Source organism: Sinocyclocheilus anshuiensis, unplaced genomic scaffold, assembly GCF_001515605.1.
Source record: "Sinocyclocheilus anshuiensis isolate Anshui unplaced genomic scaffold, SAMN03320099.WGS_v1.1 scaffold154, whole genome shotgun sequence".
Taxonomy (NCBI): domain Eukaryota; kingdom Metazoa; phylum Chordata; class Actinopteri; order Cypriniformes; family Cyprinidae; genus Sinocyclocheilus; species Sinocyclocheilus anshuiensis.
In genome coordinates this window covers 2,652,333-2,670,607 of record NW_015546101.1, presented here as the reverse complement: position 1 = coordinate 2,670,607, position 18,275 = coordinate 2,652,333, and the positions used below count along the sequence as shown (strand labels likewise).

The following is an 18,275-nucleotide window of genomic DNA, read 5'->3' as shown; positions in this document are numbered from 1 at the left end:
ATGTATTAAAAGGGGTCGTGTTTAGTCACTATTTAGTGTGGTATTTTTTGACAATATTCACTCATCATGACAGTAGAATAGGGCATTCTAAGTCAATATACTGCAGTATTTCTTCTCTCAATCATTAGAAAATATGGTTAACACCCGGTCATGCATGAAAAAAAAATACCGTCATATACCGTGAAACCGGTATAATTTTGAAAAATACCGTGATATAAATTTTTGGTCATACCACCCAGCACTATGTAACGTAATCTTAATAGTAGCTGAATGTGTCACTTTTATCTCTGTTATTTATCACTTTTAGTGCTCCAGTGTGCTCTTAAACTCTTATTCATTTTGCATGTTTCTCTTTATTTTTCCATCCCATTTCTCGCTGTTCTCCTACACTCTTAAAAATCAAGGTTATTCAGTGACATCTCTGTAAAATCCCCCATCTGGAACCTTTATTTTTAAGAGTGCGTGTGTCTTTGTGTTTTATCTGGCAGACTGTATAACTGATTGCTCTCTGTCTCTCTTGTTTTCCTTCACTCACCATTTTCCTTTGTTCTTTCTTAGTGGGCCTCTGTGTTGTGTCGTGTGGCGCTGGAGCAGGAGCGGATGTTGCCGGTGATTCTCGACCTGTTGCGAAACCCCACAGATGCCGAGCTCCGTTCTCTCACAGGTCTGCTGAGGAACCTCTCCCGACACTGCAAAAACAAAGCTGATATGGGTTAGTGAATGACTTTCTGCTCCAGCTCTCTGGCTTTAATCACATCTTAATGTGTAAAACACCCCAGCCAAGATTTCAAAATTCTGGCAAAAAAAATGTCTAAATCAGCAAAAACCTACATGAAGTGTTGTGCAAGGCGATAACTGAAAAACCCTCTGACAATCTGTATTTTTATTCTCACTTCCCAGAGTGCACCGTTCCCCCTCATAGTATTAAATGGAATTCTTACACATTGTTTTTACTCCCACACATTCTTTTCAGCTCCCATCAGACTCATACTTGTGTCATTTCCAGTATCCGCTGCCGCCCGTTTATCCCCACCCTGACCTCAGTTCTCTGCTTCACTATAATCCACCCCCGCTGGGCCACAGGACGCCCGTTTAGTCACACTACACACATATCATTCACTGTTTTTGTTTGTGCAATTCCAGCTAAATTTGTAATTGCTTCCTATCCATAGCTACCAAAGTGGTGAATATTCTTGTGAACAAACTCCCCAGTGATGGGCATCAGAAAGAACCTTCTAGTGAGGTGGTGGTCAACATCTGTGGGGTTCTCAACAACCTGGTTACAGGAAGCTCTCTAGCTGCGAGAGATATCACTTACTTTGATGGACTACCCAAGCTGGTCAGCATTAAGACATGTCATGACAACAGGTTGGGGAAAGTTACTTTTAAAAGTAATGCATTACAATATTGCGTTACTTCCTAAAAAAGTAACTAATTACGCTACTTAGTTACTTTTTATTGAAAGTAATGCGGTACGTTACTTTTGCGTTACTTTTTATATCTGGGCTGGGCCTGCTTGTTTGCTTTTAATATAAAAAGTTCTGTTTTTGGCAAATATAAAAGCCCTTTCACACCAAAAGCCTCAGGCTGAAGGAAATGTAAATTCACGTCTGTAGAGTAGAACACAGAAGAAGAAGGTTCAACACTCTTCAGCAATAAAAAAAAAAAAGAAGAAATGTTAGTTTATCTTGTGGAATTTTTGCTTATTAGTGTGGTAGCAAATTGGTTAATAAAATGGGATTAAATACATAAAGGATATTTGTATCCCTTACAGAAAAACCACATGAATTTCACATGTGCAAAAACACATGTGGTCACATACACATGTGATTCTGCACATGTGAAAACATGTGAAAATCACATGTGAAACATGTGCTTTGCACGTAGGAAATGTGTGCTTTACACATGGGAAATGTGTATTTTTGGAACATTTTCAAACACATGAGATCACATGTGAAACACATGTATATTCTAATGTGAAACCCATGGTACTTTCCTATGTGAAACCCGTGTGAAACACATGGGATCACATGTGGAAAACGTGAAATTCTTGTGGTTTTTCTGTAAGGGATTATTTAACATATTTAATTATTGCAGCTTTGAGTCATATTCTGAGTTGCTTTTAACTGTTTTTATTAATTTTTATTAAACTACATTTTTTTTTTGTGAGTGAGATGAATTAATGCATGTTCACATTTATTCTAGAACTAAAGTAACATCTTACTCCTGATTTCTCTCAACATGGGGACAGGAGAGCTTTCAATCAATAAATGGGAAAAAAAGTAACTGGCATTACTTATTTGAAAAAGTAACTCAGATATTTTCTTGTAAATTAAAAAGTAATGCGTTACTTTACTAGTTACTTGAAAAAAGTAATCTGATTACGTAACTCGCATTACTTGTAATGCGTTACCCCAACACTGATCATGACAGTAAATGCATTAATAATGTTACTAAAAAGTTTTATTTCAAATAAATTCAGTTCCTATGAACTTTCTACTCCTAAAAGTGAAAAGAGCAAGACGTACTTAAAAGCTGATTGGCTTGAATTGTTACCTCTGCTAGTAATTGGTTATATATGCAAAAGGAGAAAAAAAAGAGCATGTCACAAATGTGAATATTTTCATTTGTGAGTAAAAGCTACATCTGGCTGAATCTGGCCAAAAGATGGGATTGGAGGTGCTAGTGTAAGAATTGGCTTTTGATAACCCATATTTATTGTCCACTATTCTGAATATTGGATCTTTTATGGAGGCCCCCCCAACGTTTATGGTGCTTACAGCCCTGTTACTTTAAACCTGAAGTGAGAAAGTATCATTTCTTTGACGTTCAGCTGTGACCCAACTGATATGATAAGAAATCAGCAAAGTTTCTTGAATGTTCAGGCACAAATCATACTATAAATGATCCGTTTATATTGGACCTCACCTACCATCTCTCATAGCACTACTGTTGTAATATAGACTACATGCTGTTGCATTATTTAGCTGTTTAATCAAGGGCACAATGTCCCAGCATTGCTTCTCACGTTTCTCCCTTCTTATTCTGTCCCAGTCCTGGGAAGCTGAAAGCCGCCAGGGCCGCCTCCACCGTTCTGTCCAACATGTTTCAGTACACCAAACTTCACAAAGATTACAAACAGGTGAGTCTCAGTGTAAAACCCAGCTAAAAAAGCACAAATGACTGTGTAACTGTTCAGAGTCGCAAGTAGTAGGCGTGTGCCAAAAGCCTCTTCTCTGTAATTTGATATGAAAATGGATACCTTACTGTATACAGACTTTGCACTGATGGGTATTGAGTGTATTTGCTTACCAAGTATCAGCCTGCTTGGCCAATGGTCAACTGTTTTTTTTTTATGGCAAGTCGATAAAAATAGGCGGTTACAGTGTATGAATAGCTCAGTTAAGGATACTGTAAAGCTGTTCAGATGCTCTCCTAAGTGATATCAGCTCTCTCAGTCAGTTATATAACTGAGCTGGAAAAATATTTACCTACAACCCATTACTGATTATCAGACACAACACTTCTGTCTTTTCTGTTTTTACTGTTAAAATGACTTTTCTTTTCTCATGTCTTTAATTATATTGGAGCATGTTTACAACAAAATGAATTTACTCAAGCAGGACTGTAAACATCCCCCCCCCCCAAAAAAAGTATCATGGGTGTCAGACATGTCATTTAACGGTTTTGTTATATTAAATAGTTAAAGCCTAGTCACATTGACTAGTTACACAGAAAGATACTGTTTGACTCATATGTGACTAACCATAAGTCCTTGTACAGCATGATATTCAAATATAAAATTAATACCACAATAAACTGAATGAATGTGCAGAAAAAAATAGCTAGATTTTGTGATCAGAATGTGATCGGAAGTACAAATTGGATTATATATTTGTACTTCCGATCACATTCTGATCACAGAATCTAGCACAGGTATACTCATAGATATCTAGTAGTAGCCTAAACAAAACTTTTTGATTCCAAGTACCTCACAAACTGTACAATCCGGTGATTTTATTCTTTCTTGGAAGCACTCATTGTTGCAGGCCAGTACTTTGTTACCAAATAGGCTTTTTTTTTTTTTTTTTTACCAGCTCTTGCCATTTTTATGTGTAGTGTGCATCAGATGGTCAGTAAATGAACTGTGGGCAGTTCATGTGTTTGCGGCTAAGACTAGTTAAAGTCTGTTGCCTGTCTGTGGTGTTCAGAATGTCATTGGTCAGATGTGAAATGGTCCATGTGAAATGTGATAGTGGAATGCATGATGTTCCATTTTGATGTAAGTTTGGGCAACTTCCTTTCCATCACCTTATACAATGTACCAATTTCAGCATTATATGACTACTATCTTTTATATTTAGCCTGTTATATACTACCAATTTAGAATTGCTACTAAATTCTCTTTTTCTGTTTTTTTTTTTTACAGAAAGGGTTCACAAGACGAGATTTCACAGATATGACCATCTAATCTCTGTCCATGACTTAGTGCTAAACTCATTGGACAAGATGGCATTAGACGTCCATGGGATTTTACATATCTTTACCACCAAAGTCACAAGAGAAATGCAATCAGCCTATTTCGCTCAAACACACAAACACACACACACACACACACACACACACACACACACACACACACATATTGTGACCTGTAGTGGAGTGAGTGAACTCTAAAGTTTTTACTAGAGTATAAATTATAGCCAGCGGCACCCTTAAGTATTACAACATGCCGGAGATATAGAAGCATGCTTGCAGAGCACTAAGTCTAACAGACAGGCCGAAATGCACACTTGTGTGTGTGGTTGAATGGTTAAATTAATGATATGAACCTGAGGCCTGTTTGAGAGAAGGCAGCGTATAGACATGAAACATTAACAGCCATTAGTTCCTTTAGCAACACCTTACTCCAAAGACTAACTCATTTTCATCAGACCTGCTTCTTTTACATAGATTTGAAATATAAGCCTGTCCAGCTTATCCAGCTTATCCTAAATATATATTTTTGTATTTTGCACACAGAAATTCACAGTTTAAAGGCTATAATCATGAAGTCTAGAAAGAGACACTGAAATGAACTGTGAACTAAAATGTTGTAGCTGTTTACAACTAAAGAAACAGATTTAGTTGGTTTTGCAATAAATATATGCAATTTTTGCTTTCCATGTAACACTGCTGCAGGCTGTTGTGGTTGTTACAGTTATATTAGCCTTGGATTTTGAGTGCAAAAGTGGATATGAATGACATTATATCTGAAATAAACCTTTGAAGTTAAGTATCTTGTTAAAGCCTTACTCTGAAAGCACAATTATGACAAACGTATTGCCATATGAAATAAATGCATATTTGAACATTTGTATAAGTAATTTCCAGAGAATTGTGTAGCAAAATTATTTCCTGCCTTGTTGTGTGCCACTTGCAAAGACTAAACAAATAACCACCAATGATTTTGATACTTTCTTGAAAAAAAATCAATTCTCAAGTTTGATGTGCACGCAATTTTATTTTCCACCTCACACAAATATAACACATGAACTACATTGCTTTCAGTTTCTTGTGCTTTAATGTACTTTATCTCCTTCCCTCTCTCCTTTTCTTCAGAATCTCCCTCTTTCTGCATCTATTGAGTCAATCCTTTTTTTTTTCTCCAGGGGAATTTTAAGGGAACTGATACAAAAAAAAAGTATTGTGCATGCTTACCTCTTTTCTTCTTTTTTGGAAGGCTTCTTGAGGCCAATGGCTGATAGGTTGGAATTCATTATGGGTCAGTGTACAATTGTGGTCTTTATTTGAGTGCATAGGAACATCCTGAGCAACCACTGACCAAAACGGCTCTCTCTTCAATATAGAGACAGAATTGTAAAACACTGACAAAGAGCTTTGGCCTAACTTTACTCAGAGAGACAGAGTTCAGTGGATGAAGAGAGGGAGAGAACAGAGAGTGCAATGTTTGTTTTTAAAGATCTTCTGCCAAGCATTTTCCTAACAGAGAACTGGTTCTAACTGTTTACTCTCTAAACATTAAAGACAAAAAAATCTCAAAGACAGAAGTAAAATTTATCTGCAAGAGGAAAATGGTCATTTAAAATGAAGATTAAGACCTTTAATGTCTCTAAATTACAAAGGCACTTCACATTTTATGCATATCTGGTTTAAGTGGTATGAGCCAAGTATATTTGGCTGAACAGAGAAGCCCAACGCAGCCACAGAAATATGCACACATGAAATTACTCAGTTCCATGTGTGTGACCCAGCAACACTTAGAGGAAGCAGTGGTTAAAAAAAGTACTGTAAAAAATCTGCCGTTTTATATAAAAAGAGTGAATGCATACATTCCATTACAAGATGAGACACATCTGTCTCATCTCACTTCCATATATCTTCAAATAGTAGATAAAAAAAAAGTAAGATATATTGATATTTTAGGAAGATTTATGAATATTCCAAGACGGCAAACAACAAGGAAAGAACAACAACATCCAAACATTCCATTTACTATTATTTCTACTATTAAATTATTGCAAAATTATGTAGAGGGAAGTAACCTAATATAACTTGGCTTATCTTAAGCAACTGAGAGAATAAGACAAAACACATTGGTCAAAAGTAACTAATGGAATGTCTTTGTGCAATAGAAGTTATCATTCTTTGTCTGAAGCAGCACAGCAGTGTAGACATGCATGTCTACTGACACTTTATGGAGGAAAAAATGTTGACCGTTTTATTTCAACTTAAACATTTATTTCACCCCATTACTTCATTCCTGGAACACAATTAATGAGTACATTAATAGGACCGTATCAAAAATACAATATCAAAATATATTTATATTTAATGAGAACGACAGTTGTTTAGAAAGCCATGGACAGCACTGTAAAGAGCATAACACATTTCTTACTTCTTAAAAGTAAACACCAAAACATATAAATATATCCTGTTAAAATATTCTTCTAGGCAACATAAATCATCATAAAATAATTTTTTGGCCAACAAAATTAATGGATACTTTTAGGCTTGTTGGACTTTTTCATACTAATAAACTGTTTGATTTTACATTTTCACAGGCAAAAGGCAAATTTTCTTTCATTTCTCAGAAACAATTTATGATGCAACCAAAAAAAATGTATGGTGCATCCCTCTGAAGCAGAGCAAATATGACTCATCTTGAGGGAAAACTGTAAACTGCAAAGAGAGCAAAGCTCCAATAATGGCTCTCAAAGTAGTGAAGTGAAGAGATACATCCCACGTATGGATGCAAGTGAGAATGATCCCAGTCAAAAACAGAAATCTTCAGTGTGTAAAGTCTTGTTGTGCACATGGAAGTCAAGTTTTCAAATCTCTGATATAAAAGAATCTGGTTTGAAACCTTCATCGTTCACACCTCAGTGCATCTGCTGTTATAGATTGCATTTGCTTCCCTGTTAGAGACAGAAAAACAAGAACAGTTAATAAGCACCACACTCTCTGTTGAGGCTTATAACTGGACTCCTAAATATTTTAATATAACTTTACAACAATGCAAAGCAGTGAGAAAGAGTTATATCTCAGTCACATGAAAATACTTACTGAAGTTCCTTTTTCAGTCTTCTCAGTTTGTCGTCTAGCCTGTCGTTCTTCACTCTGATGGGACTGTCAGGTATAAACCAGGCAGCGATAAATTTGCACATCACCACTACATGCTGAGTGGAGAGAAGCACAGGAGATCTCAGACAATGTTTAACCAAAAATCAACACAGTAACGCGTTAAAAGATAAATAAAACAGAAAGTTAAGTTAAAGGTCCCCTGAAATGCTTAGAAACACGCAGCATTACTCTGTGTGTTGACGTCATTTGAACTGAAACAGTAAGACAGGGCGGGGACATATCAAGCAGCCCCGCCCCTTTTTAAAATAGCCAATAGCGTTCGTTTATATCACCGCTTGGGCTAGAGCCGTTGAAGTTGAGCCGTTTTGGCGGAAGTGACGAACTGCAAGCTTTGAATGCTTATATCTTCTAAATGCGAATTGTGTCACTGTTTTGAAGCACACTGCCTTATAGATAACCTTAAGACTAACATATTGATACTAACACCCAAAAAACTTTCATTTTGATTTCATGGGGACTCTAAATAGCTCTAATATTTGTACCTCGAACAGAATAACAAAGGCAAAGCGGAGTGCCAGAATGAGCCAAAACTGAGAGGTGAGACTCTGGTCTTCATCATTGCGGTAGTCTTTGTAACTGTAGAATACACAATACACATTCAATGCAATGACACTGTATGACATGAAGCATTCCCTTATTGAACAAACCAATCAAGTTCATCTGCATTATTAAAAGGTACATCAAAACCAACAAAACAAGTGTCACCTGCACTGCGTAATATTATATCCATTCACTATCAAATCCTTGAAGTCCTCTCTCACTTTGTCATTGGACATGAATGCTGTTGCCAGAGTGTTGTTGATGTATCCTGTCATACAGCTATCAGACAAAATAAATGTACTCATTACAGCAGTAATCTAGCGTCATATATACGAACAAACTTTTTGATTTGACACTTCTTTGCCAATAAGTTGTGGTGAGATGAAAAGGTGGAAAACACTGTTTGTTTGGTTTACTACTCACTCCATGCTTGTACTATTGCTGGTAGCACAAGGTCCATAATGATAACGATACACCAGACGGGGAATGAAGTCAGAGGAAATCCCAATCACTAGTCCATTAGCAATGACAGCCATCACCCCGACAGCTTCTAATATTCTAGTCCACACACCTGCCAGAGGAGAATACATGGCACAATGTGTTTACTTGATGCTGAAAACTGACGTACACATCATCATCACTGCACAAATACAGTAACTATTCACCGATGTCATTTGTCTTTTTGGGCACTAGGCGGCGCTCAAGGCTGACCATCTTGATGGCATCCAGTCTGATCTCAAATATGTTATTGATAAGAGCCAATAAGGGAGCCAGAGGGAACGCAGCCACAAAAATAGTGGTGAAACTGAACTGAAGAACTAATGACACAGAGAACAGTACAGGTTAGTGGATGACTTGTGAACATTACCACAAATAAAGCATGTGGCTTTACTGTAAAGTTCACTCAAACAAATGTCAAAATATAACTAAAATAAATCTTTGCAATCCAAAAATGATATTACAGTAAACAAATTGGTTGTTATTGGTAAGTCAGCGGTGCTGTAAAACTAGTTTGTGCTGAAAACAGGTAATCGAGAGAGATACGAACCCATTTCCAAAAACTCATTAAACAAGCTGAAAGCATTAACATCATTCAGGTCGTAGTTGTCCAGCCAACTACGAAGCTTGCAGAGGTCACATAGGTTGAAGTTGCCCTCCTCCTCTCGACATGCCTTCCGGTAACAGTTACCACACTTTCTGCGCATCTTCTTGGCTTTCGTCCGCCTAAAACAGAGCTTTAACCAGCTGTGGCCACAAACAAAGGAAAAGAAGCAGAGATAGAAAATGAGAGCGAAATCCAAGAAGTCCAATAAGCACTGTCATTTTTTTCTGCAATCTGGAAAAATATGAGGATTTTATCTTGTTTGGTTTTAGTGCATACAGTATTTCAGAAAACACTTACGGCACTGTGAACTCAAATATGTTGTTGATTGTTTGTTTGAGCACCAGAATAACAGCCATCTGGATGAAGAGGTCTGTAAGGCAGCCACTTGGATGACACTAAATCAAAGAAATATTTGTTTGCAGTTAGATTAGAATCACACTTTGAATAAGTATCTGACAAATGCATAAATATAGCTAAATAAGCATTTCTAAATATAAATGTACATATAATGTACAGTAATACTGGCATGACTTTCACCTCTTCTAGTCTCCATTTTCCTGCAATTCGAACATAGTTTCCTGGATAGCCATTGATCCTAAGTACAGCATAAAGAGACACTTTGAATAGCCTGCCATAAGAGTAAATAACTACAAAAGCACATACGCACAATTACCTTCCTAGAAAGAACGCCACATAAAATAGAGATGAGAAGAGAGTAAAGAATTGAAATGTGAACATCTTCACTGTGAAGTGCTTCTCTGTGGCTGCAAAAGAGCGGGTCTTTTCTGCAAATAAACAGTAATTACATATTGGTACCAGTAGTTTGTCAGTTTATTAATGTAATTGATTTTATGTAAAAAAATATTTAATACCCACCAAACTCACACAGTTTAAATGCCACAATTTTGTTGACCTGAAAAGAAACAAATGTATTATTTTCTTCCAGAATGTTCATTAACAAGCAAATGTTTTATTCTCATTAGACAGTTTTCTATCAGTACTTACCCGAGTCATAACCTGAATAGTAATGTAGTGCAGCACTGCTCCAGATAACATGGCTATTGTGGTAGCATGATCACGGAAAAAGTCCCACTCACTTTGGGACAACAATATTGCAGTTAAAACACGGCAGATGACCAGAGCATGGGCCAGACCTATGATCACCACCAACTGAACACAATGAAGATAAGATATTATTTTTTACATTACTTGTTTATGTGTGTGTGTGTGTGTGTGTGTATATAGTAAAACTAAAATTAAAAAAAGTTTCTCACCACTAATGTAACCAAAAGAAGCACCACGATGCTGCGCAGGTAGGAATGTCTGAACTCTTTTGGCTTACACTGAGGGTTATTTACAATCTCCAAAATCAATTCTTCCTGTGGACAGATCAAGTTGTTTGGCTCCATTAGAAGATGCACATTAAATATGCTAAAAGTGATGATGAGAAAAAAGTAATGACCCTACCTCCTCCTCGCACCAGTCAAACACTTTCCACTTTGACACATGCAGAGCTCGATGTCTCTTCCACAGCTCCAAGAACAGGGTTGCTAGTCAAACAACATCACAGTACTTCAGTATCTATGTCATAGCACATAGGAATTTGTATTTCATTTTTGCTAAATGGGGAAAAACTCACCCCAAATTGCCATGAACATGGCAAAAGCCACTGTCCCTTCATTGTCAAATAGTTGGCTCACCTGTTTGTAAGCATTTACACTATCGTCAAGACAACACAGAAATGCACTGACAGATAATAGTGCCATTTATTCTGAATACACACTACCGTTCAAACGTTTGGGGTCAGGAAGATTAGTAAGACTTTAATAAAGACATTTATAATGTTACAAAATATTTCTTATTCAAATAAACGCTGTTCTTTTGACATTTCTATTTATCAAAGAATTCTGAAAAAAAAAATATTAAGCAGCAGAACTGTTTCCAAATCAGCATATTAGAATCATTTCTGAAGGATAATGTGACACTGAAGACTGGATAATAATAGCTGCTGAAAATGTAGCTTTGCCACCACAGGAAATTTCATTTTAAAATATATTAAAATAGAAAACAGTTATTTCAATTGTAATATTATTTCACAGTATTATTGTTTTTACTGTATTTTTGATCAAATAAATGCAGACTTGGTCATCATAAGAGACTTTTTCAAAAATCTTACCAACACCTAACTTTGAACGATAGTGTCCGATACTATTCAGCCCTTTTCAACACAATTACCTGTTGCATATATACACACAACAATTAATAGTGTCGAAAAGTACTGAATTATAATTAAACTGCGACTTGTTTATTCACTGACCTTGGCATTTGTACAGGTGTCAGACAGGTTCCACATGCTGCATCTTATGTCACATCTTGGACACATGGTGATGTTGGAGTCACAGACTTCATGACTGTAAGAAAACACCACAATTTAGAGATAATTGGGTGTAGATTAAAATCGGATTAGTCGGTCTGAATCTGATCTGTCATCTGTCTCTACACCTCAACACTCACGTGAATCTCTTTGCTCTAAATATACTCACATGAGCGGACTTGTATTGAAGAAGGCAAGGCCATACAAGAACACAACAATACCAATAACAGCTGCAGGGACGAGCATGCGCGTGTACCAGCCCAGCCACAGGTAATACAGTGCCACTTTCTCCCCGAAATAGTCCCTAAAAATTACATGTGCAAACAGACAGTGTTAAAAAAAATGATAACGATCAAGGTAGAACAAGATAAGATAAAACAAGGAGAACTTACTTGATATCAGTCACAGGCTGTTGAAAAAGCTTCATTACTGCAAACCAGCTTGCCCACTTCTTCCTTAGTTTTTTCTGCTCTTTTTTCTAAAGAGACGAGTCAACAATGTTTAACACAACTTTTTAAAATAAAAAGCTCAGATATTTATGATTTCCTTGTCTTTCAGCCCTTATTTGTTACATTCATCTACACTGAAGCCATTTACCTCATGCAGACAGAAGATGGACTCAAAAGCACCTTGACACAGCAGGTCTCTAAGGCCCTCTTGCAGTGTAAAACAGTCGATAGAGACATTGATTATATTAGAGAGGCTCAGTCCTCGTCCCTTTAATATTTCTTAAAACAAACTGAACATGGATGGGTGTTTCTATTTATTTCTGAGGCTTTTTAATATGTGCTTAAGCAAACACTTTTAGATTCAATTTAGTATCACGTTATACCCATTTTATCTAAAGCTGTTTTGGTAGACTAAGTGTTTGAAAGGCTTAAAGATGAAAACTAAATCTTACAACCAGTTTGGGGTAAGTAAGATTTACTTAGTTTTTGAAAGATATAAATACATTTATTCAGCAAGGATGCATTAAAGGGATATAGTTCACTAATATAGACTAAATGATGACAGAATTTTCATTTTTGGGTGAACTATCCCTTTAAATTGATCAAAAGGGACAATAAAGACATTTATAACGTTACAAAAAAATTCTTCAAATAAAGGGAGTTCGTTTGAACTTCTTATACATCAAAAATACGAGAAAAAAAATGTATCACAGTTTCCACAAAAATATTAAGCAGCACAAATGAATTCAACATTTATAATAATATGAAATGTTTCTTGAGCAGCAAATCAGCATATTAGAATGATTTTCAATGGATCATGTGACACTGAAGACTGGAATAATGGCTGCTACAAAATTCAGCTTTGCCATCACAGGAATAAATTACATTTTAAAATATATTAAAAGAGAAAACAGTCATTTTTAATGTTAATAATATTTCACAATATTACAGTTTTTACTGTATTTTGATCAATTAAATACAGCCTTGGTGAGTATAAGGTATTGTAAGTTAGTTTTAGGTTCAGAATAAGACAACGATGGGAAAAAAAGATGAACTGAAAGTGAGAATGAAAGACAGAGAAAGCAGGAGCTTTGCAAGAGGAAAAGTGTACCTCCTGATCCTATAAACGTATTGTTCAAGACAAAGTGGACAATCCGGATTCTATGAAACATGGAAACAGAAACCAATTACAAAAGCTTTGAATGGAACAACAGATTTCAAATGCTTACTGTGACCCTCACCTGGTGCAGAATGAGACAGTCAAGTCACACTTTTGCTCTCCGCTCCAGTTACAGGCATCAGACACCTTTAGCAAGTACTTGTACTTTGCAAAAATCTCCTCAGGTGCACAGACACCGAAGAACACCTTTCCAGCATGTTCAATTTTCTGTTGAACAATCACGAGAGCCTTGAGTAAGAGTTCAATTTAACTGACACAATACTAGTGCGTGTGACAGTGACATAACATACAGTCACTTTAATGTTCTTCTGTTTCAGTTCGCAGATAAAGGCATCCTGCTTCTTGAAGATTTGGTCCTCCATATCCTCCATTTTTTGAGCCACCAGGACATAGTCATATAACCGAGGAAAATATAAGTTACGCTGAATGAAACAAATGCAGTAACAACTAGGTTAAGACTGAAAGAATCTGGTTGCAGGCATACTGTACTATTTTTCTGTGAATATAAATTTTTGATCAGATGTTTGACTGTATTATTGCTGTCTGGTTTTGTGTCTGTGACTGTCACTTGGTTTTCTCAGGAAGTTTAGATCATGCAGGGCAAGTGTTGATGTGAATGTGGCATTATAACCACAGTGTGGTAAGATATAACATCAGCATGTGCTTTGCATGTGTATTTATCATAAGTGAGCATGTGCTTCTGTTGAAATACAACTGTGGTGACTGTGGTATCGAAGCCAGTTGGCCAACAAATGCACACGTCACATGGTTTCTTTTCCTACCTGTGAGGGAAGTAAAGGCTCATTTCCATTGTCCAGCTCATACAGAGCCACATCATCCTGCAATACAAAGAATAAGTAAAGAACATTTTATATGCATAAATTGTATAAAACAATGTTTTATTTTAGTGTACATGTGAACTCCCTCAGTCAGAATCAGAAATCTACATCTACTCCCACTGTCCCTCGTGTTTTGTGGACAGCAGAAGCCTTCTCAATGTATTCTACGTACTTGCAATAAATCGACTCAATCTCTTTAAATGACATACTGTAAAGAAAAATGTGCATTATGCAAACTGGCATTTGTTTGTGACGCCAACCATATTTCAATTCAAACGCAAATTTCTAATCCATTCTCGTGCAAGTTATTACAGTGACAGCCGGACATTAATACCAAATGACTAACCTGCTTTATACTGTAAAAAGCAAATCGACCATATTGTACAGTGGGATCCAAAAGACTTTTTTCATGCTTTTTTTTTTTACAATTAAAGGTATAGTTCACCCAAAAATAAAAATTGTCATTAATTACTCACCCACATGTTGTTCCAAACCTGTAAGACATTTGTTCATCTTCGGAACACAAATTAAGATATTTCTGATGAAATCCGAGAGCTTTCTGACCCTGCATAGACAGCTAGGGAACTACCACATTCAAGGCCAGGAAACGCAGTAAGGACATCCTTAAAACAGTTCATGTGACATCAGTGTTTCAACCGTAATTTTATGAAGCTACAAGAATACTTTGTGCGCAAAGAAAACAAAAATAATTACTTTATTAAACAATTTCTTCTCTTCCAGTCAGTCTCTGCCACCATTCATGAGAGTACCACAACACATGCGTATGATGCTGCTGAGCAGGAGCCGGAGTTCCTACGTAGAACCCGGATGCGCTGCACCTTGTTTACAAGCAGAGGAATGCACACGCATGCGTCTTGATACTTTTGTGAATGGCAGCAGAGACTGACCGGCATGAACGACTAAGGGTGAGTAATTAATGACAGAATTTTTGGCTGAACTGTCTCTTTAAGATTTTCACTCACATTGTTACGCTGACAGTATAATTTATAATTACACTTTTTTATTATTATAATTAATAATTATAATTTAATTTTATTAGCCGTGTCAGATATTTGGACCCAAGTGTATCTGGACTTCAGTGGAGCTCACCTAGGCCTACAGTCTTTCAGAACCCATGTGTTTTTATAGGAATCGAAGCCAATGGGATGGGAATTATATTACGGGATTATCTTTACTATTGCATATCTTTTATAACACTGTTGCTACTAAAAGATGTGAAACAAATCAGTCTAAGTTAAAAAAAAACTGAACTTTTTTGTCAAATTATATTTTTAAAGATTTCTTTCTTCCTGTTCTACATTTTACTTTCTCTTTGACTGCATCTATTACTGCTGGTGTGACAACAGGTCAAGACATGCCTTTGGGTAACCATTTATAGAACTACAAGTGTCTGAGTGTGTTTGTCGGAAAGACAGAAAGACTGAGGAACCACTAAGAACAAGGATTTTGATTCCTCACCTCTGCCTTACATAACTATTAACCGAAGTCACAATAATTAAAGTATGTTCTTGCTCTATGATGTTTAAAGAAGCAGCACAGCCTCATGACAAATAACCTGTTTAACCACAACAGCACCATTATTCATTCCGTATTTGCACACATTTTACGCAACACAAACGCATGATAATTTTACTCCGCCGCAACATCCATTAATAATGAGTCTAAAACATCTCATCCGTAATAAAGAATTTGTTATGCATCACACAAGATTAAAGCAATTAAATGCACATTAATGAGTTGTCTACGTAAACATGAGTGTATATAAACATATTTAGTCACAGCAAAGTCTCTTTTCTGAAGCATACACCTGAAAGTTCTCAGCAACAAGATGTTCAGGTCAGATGAGTGTTCCTCAGAGGTCCTTTTCTGTGGACATGAATCCCTCATAAATAACGTTGTTAAACCTGTCTGAAATAACTACACTACACACGTTTTAATAATCCAAATGAGTCATTCACTAAGCAAAAATAAAATAGTCATATCAAAAGTTTTCTTGCTTGACAGAAGACCGTAAACAAAAACATGTACCTCCCTATGGGATATACGGTTACTGTAACTTGCCTCTCTATATGTTGTGGAACATGTTACAGTAATATTAGTAGTGGTGAAAGCCAATGTTTACGACAGGGTGAGTGCAACAGAAACTGCTACTGCTGTCTACTGTACTGAAAATGATATATTTATATTTAATTTACTGTACACTTAAAATGATTAATAGCGCATTTCTCATTCTAAATAGTTCTAACTAAATACTCAGAAAACAGCACTAGTCCTTTTCCTTCACATGAGCGATCAAAAGTCTCACGTTGACCAATTAAATGGATAAACACTTCAAAATCAATTAGACAGGCCTTTACCTATGCACCTGCAACACACACACACACTGTACCTCTCGATCAGTGAAGAACATCCTCAGATCAAAGTTTTCAAAGCAGTTCTGTTAAGTTCAGGCAGACTGACGTCAGTGTCTCTTCTTTTATCCTCACATAGCCGAAGACCAGCTCTAACTAATGCGAGAAATTAAAACTAACTAGAGACCGATCGAAAGCAGTGTGAACTTCCGCATTTCCCGACTCATGTTTAAGAAATCCGCAAGCACGACGGTGTGCTCATGCCATTTACCTTTACAGGTGAGACCACAGACGTCATCGCTTTCTGTGGAAGGGCGGGGCTGAGCTTCTTTACTGTCGATACACATCAAACTTTTTTATAAAGGACACACTCGGTCCAAACGAAGACACAATAATAACAACATACAAAAACCACAATATCACATATTTACATGTGTACTAACACGCCAATGATTCCACATATTTGAAAAAAGCCTGACTGAACTTAGTGCCAAGTTCGTCAGTTAAAATTATACACGACTCATGTACATCAGTACTGATAACGTGACATCGAAACTTAACTCTGCCTTCTCCTTAAAACAGTTCACAGACCTTACTGCCAAAAGTCATTGAGCTCTGAATGTGTTATTGTTATAATTTGCCGCAGAGCTGGTCAGATTTTCACTCTGTAGTTTCAAAATTATAAGGCGCACAGAAAATACTTGCTTTAACCCCTGGAATCCGGTAAAGAAATATTGCAAAGTTTTTGCAAAGTTTGCTGCTTCAGTATTTGTAGATTATTTTCCCCACAAGTTTTAACGGCTTTTATTGGCAAAAAAAAGAATAAAATAAATTATATATATATATATATATATATAATATATAATATATAATATTAACCTCTGCAACTCGCTCTGGCATGCTGGATATTAGTTTCTGGGCCAAATCCTGACTGAGGGCGATCCATTCTTGCCTTGTTAGTTCTAGGAGTTGATCACAATTTGTGGGCTTCTGCTTGTCCACTCGCCTTTTGAAGACTGACCACAGGTTCTCTATGGGATTGAGATCCAGGTAGTTGCCTGGCCACGGATCCAAAATTTCAATGTATTGATCTTCGAGCCACTTCTTTATCACTCTTGCTTTGAGACATGGTGCTCCATCATGCTGGAAAATGGACGGATCACCAAACTGCTCATGGATTGTTGGAAGTCGCTCTTGCAGGACGTTTTGATACCATTCTTTATTCATAGCAGTGTTTTTGGGCAGAATTATGAGAGAGCCCACTCCCTTGGTTGAAAAGCAACCCACACATGGATGGTCTCTGGATGCTTCACTGTTGGCACAACATGGGACTCAGGGTAGTGTTCACATTTCTTCTCCGAACAATCGATTTTCCAGATGTGCCAAACAGTCGGAAGGGAGCTTCAGAGAAAATAACCCACACCAACCTGCTGCCGTTCCTGAGCAAGCTCTGCACTGCTGGTGACACGATTCTGTAGCCAACTCCTCAGGAGGAGACAGTCCTGGCGCTTGCTGGACACTCTGGGACGTCCTGAAGACTTCTTCACTGCAGTCAAACCTCTCTCCTTGAAGGTCTTGATCCGGTAAATGGTTCTTTCAGGTGCTGCTGATATGATTAGTCAATTAATGTTAGCTGATAATTTTGTGTCAGGATCAAAAAACAGCTAAATTTATTTTTTTGTTTAAAGTTCGTTTTATGGCCAATGAAGCTTTTAGCAATTATTTAAAATGCATCTGATCACTCTACACAATAATCTAGAAACAATGTGAAT

General features: G+C 36.8%; 2 protein-coding genes across 5 annotated transcripts in view; one reads left to right on the top strand and one right to left on the bottom strand.

The window, feature by feature from the left end:
• The window catches only part of LOC107700470 (plakophilin-3-like), a 29,170-nt gene extending 23,209 nt beyond the window's left edge, over window positions 1-5,961 (top strand). For 2 of the 4 annotated variants that reach the window (XM_016502128.1, XM_016502127.1), the window contains 4 exons: window positions 559-712; window positions 1,173-1,368; window positions 3,055-3,142; window positions 4,430-4,616. In XM_016502128.1, the coding sequence (XP_016357614.1) occupies window positions 559-712; window positions 1,173-1,368; window positions 3,055-3,142; window positions 4,430-4,471 (480 nt within the window). In that variant the 3' untranslated portion in view covers window positions 4,472-4,616. Of the gene's footprint in view, window positions 1-558; window positions 713-973; window positions 1,098-1,172; window positions 1,369-3,054; window positions 3,143-4,429; window positions 4,617-5,663 lie in introns of those variants that run through there. The other 2 variants (XM_016502130.1, XM_016502131.1) reach the window with 2 other exon arrangements.
• Window positions 5,962-6,588: 627 nt separating this feature from the next.
• LOC107700471 (anoctamin-9-like) lies at window positions 6,589-16,775 on the bottom strand. The gene is made up of 24 exons (XM_016502132.1): window positions 16,542-16,775; window positions 14,075-14,131; window positions 13,583-13,714; window positions 13,354-13,499; window positions 13,224-13,273; window positions 12,261-12,319; window positions 12,056-12,141; window positions 11,833-11,967; window positions 11,607-11,700; window positions 10,929-10,989; window positions 10,757-10,839; window positions 10,564-10,668; window positions 10,295-10,459; window positions 10,166-10,202; window positions 9,963-10,074; window positions 9,827-9,884; window positions 9,587-9,684; window positions 9,233-9,429; window positions 8,850-9,002; window positions 8,608-8,755; window positions 8,350-8,463; window positions 8,127-8,220; window positions 7,567-7,679; window positions 6,589-7,418 (listed from the first exon to the last, which is right to left on the bottom strand). Exons 1-24 carry the CDS (start codon window positions 16,560-16,562, stop codon window positions 7,376-7,378), a joined length of 2,361 nt encoding a protein of 786 aa, XP_016357618.1. The 5' UTR covers window positions 16,563-16,775; the 3' UTR covers window positions 6,589-7,375.
• Window positions 16,776-18,275: the final 1,500 nt, after the last annotated feature.

What these genes read in the sequence shown, in the direction of transcription:
- LOC107700471 (XM_016502132.1), bottom strand. Translation starts at nt 16,562, where the DNA reads ATGTTCTTCACTGATCGAGAG. An exon ending in TGTTCTTCACTGATCGAGAG is followed by an intron (nt 14,132 to 16,541) that starts GTACAGTGTGTG and finishes TTTGTATTGCAG; the next exon opens with GATGATGTGGCTCTGTATGA. An exon ending in TAATGAGTTTTTGGAAATGG is followed by an intron (nt 9,003 to 9,232) that starts GTTCGTATCTCT and finishes CTGTGTCATTAG; the next exon opens with TTCTTCAGTTCAGTTTCACC.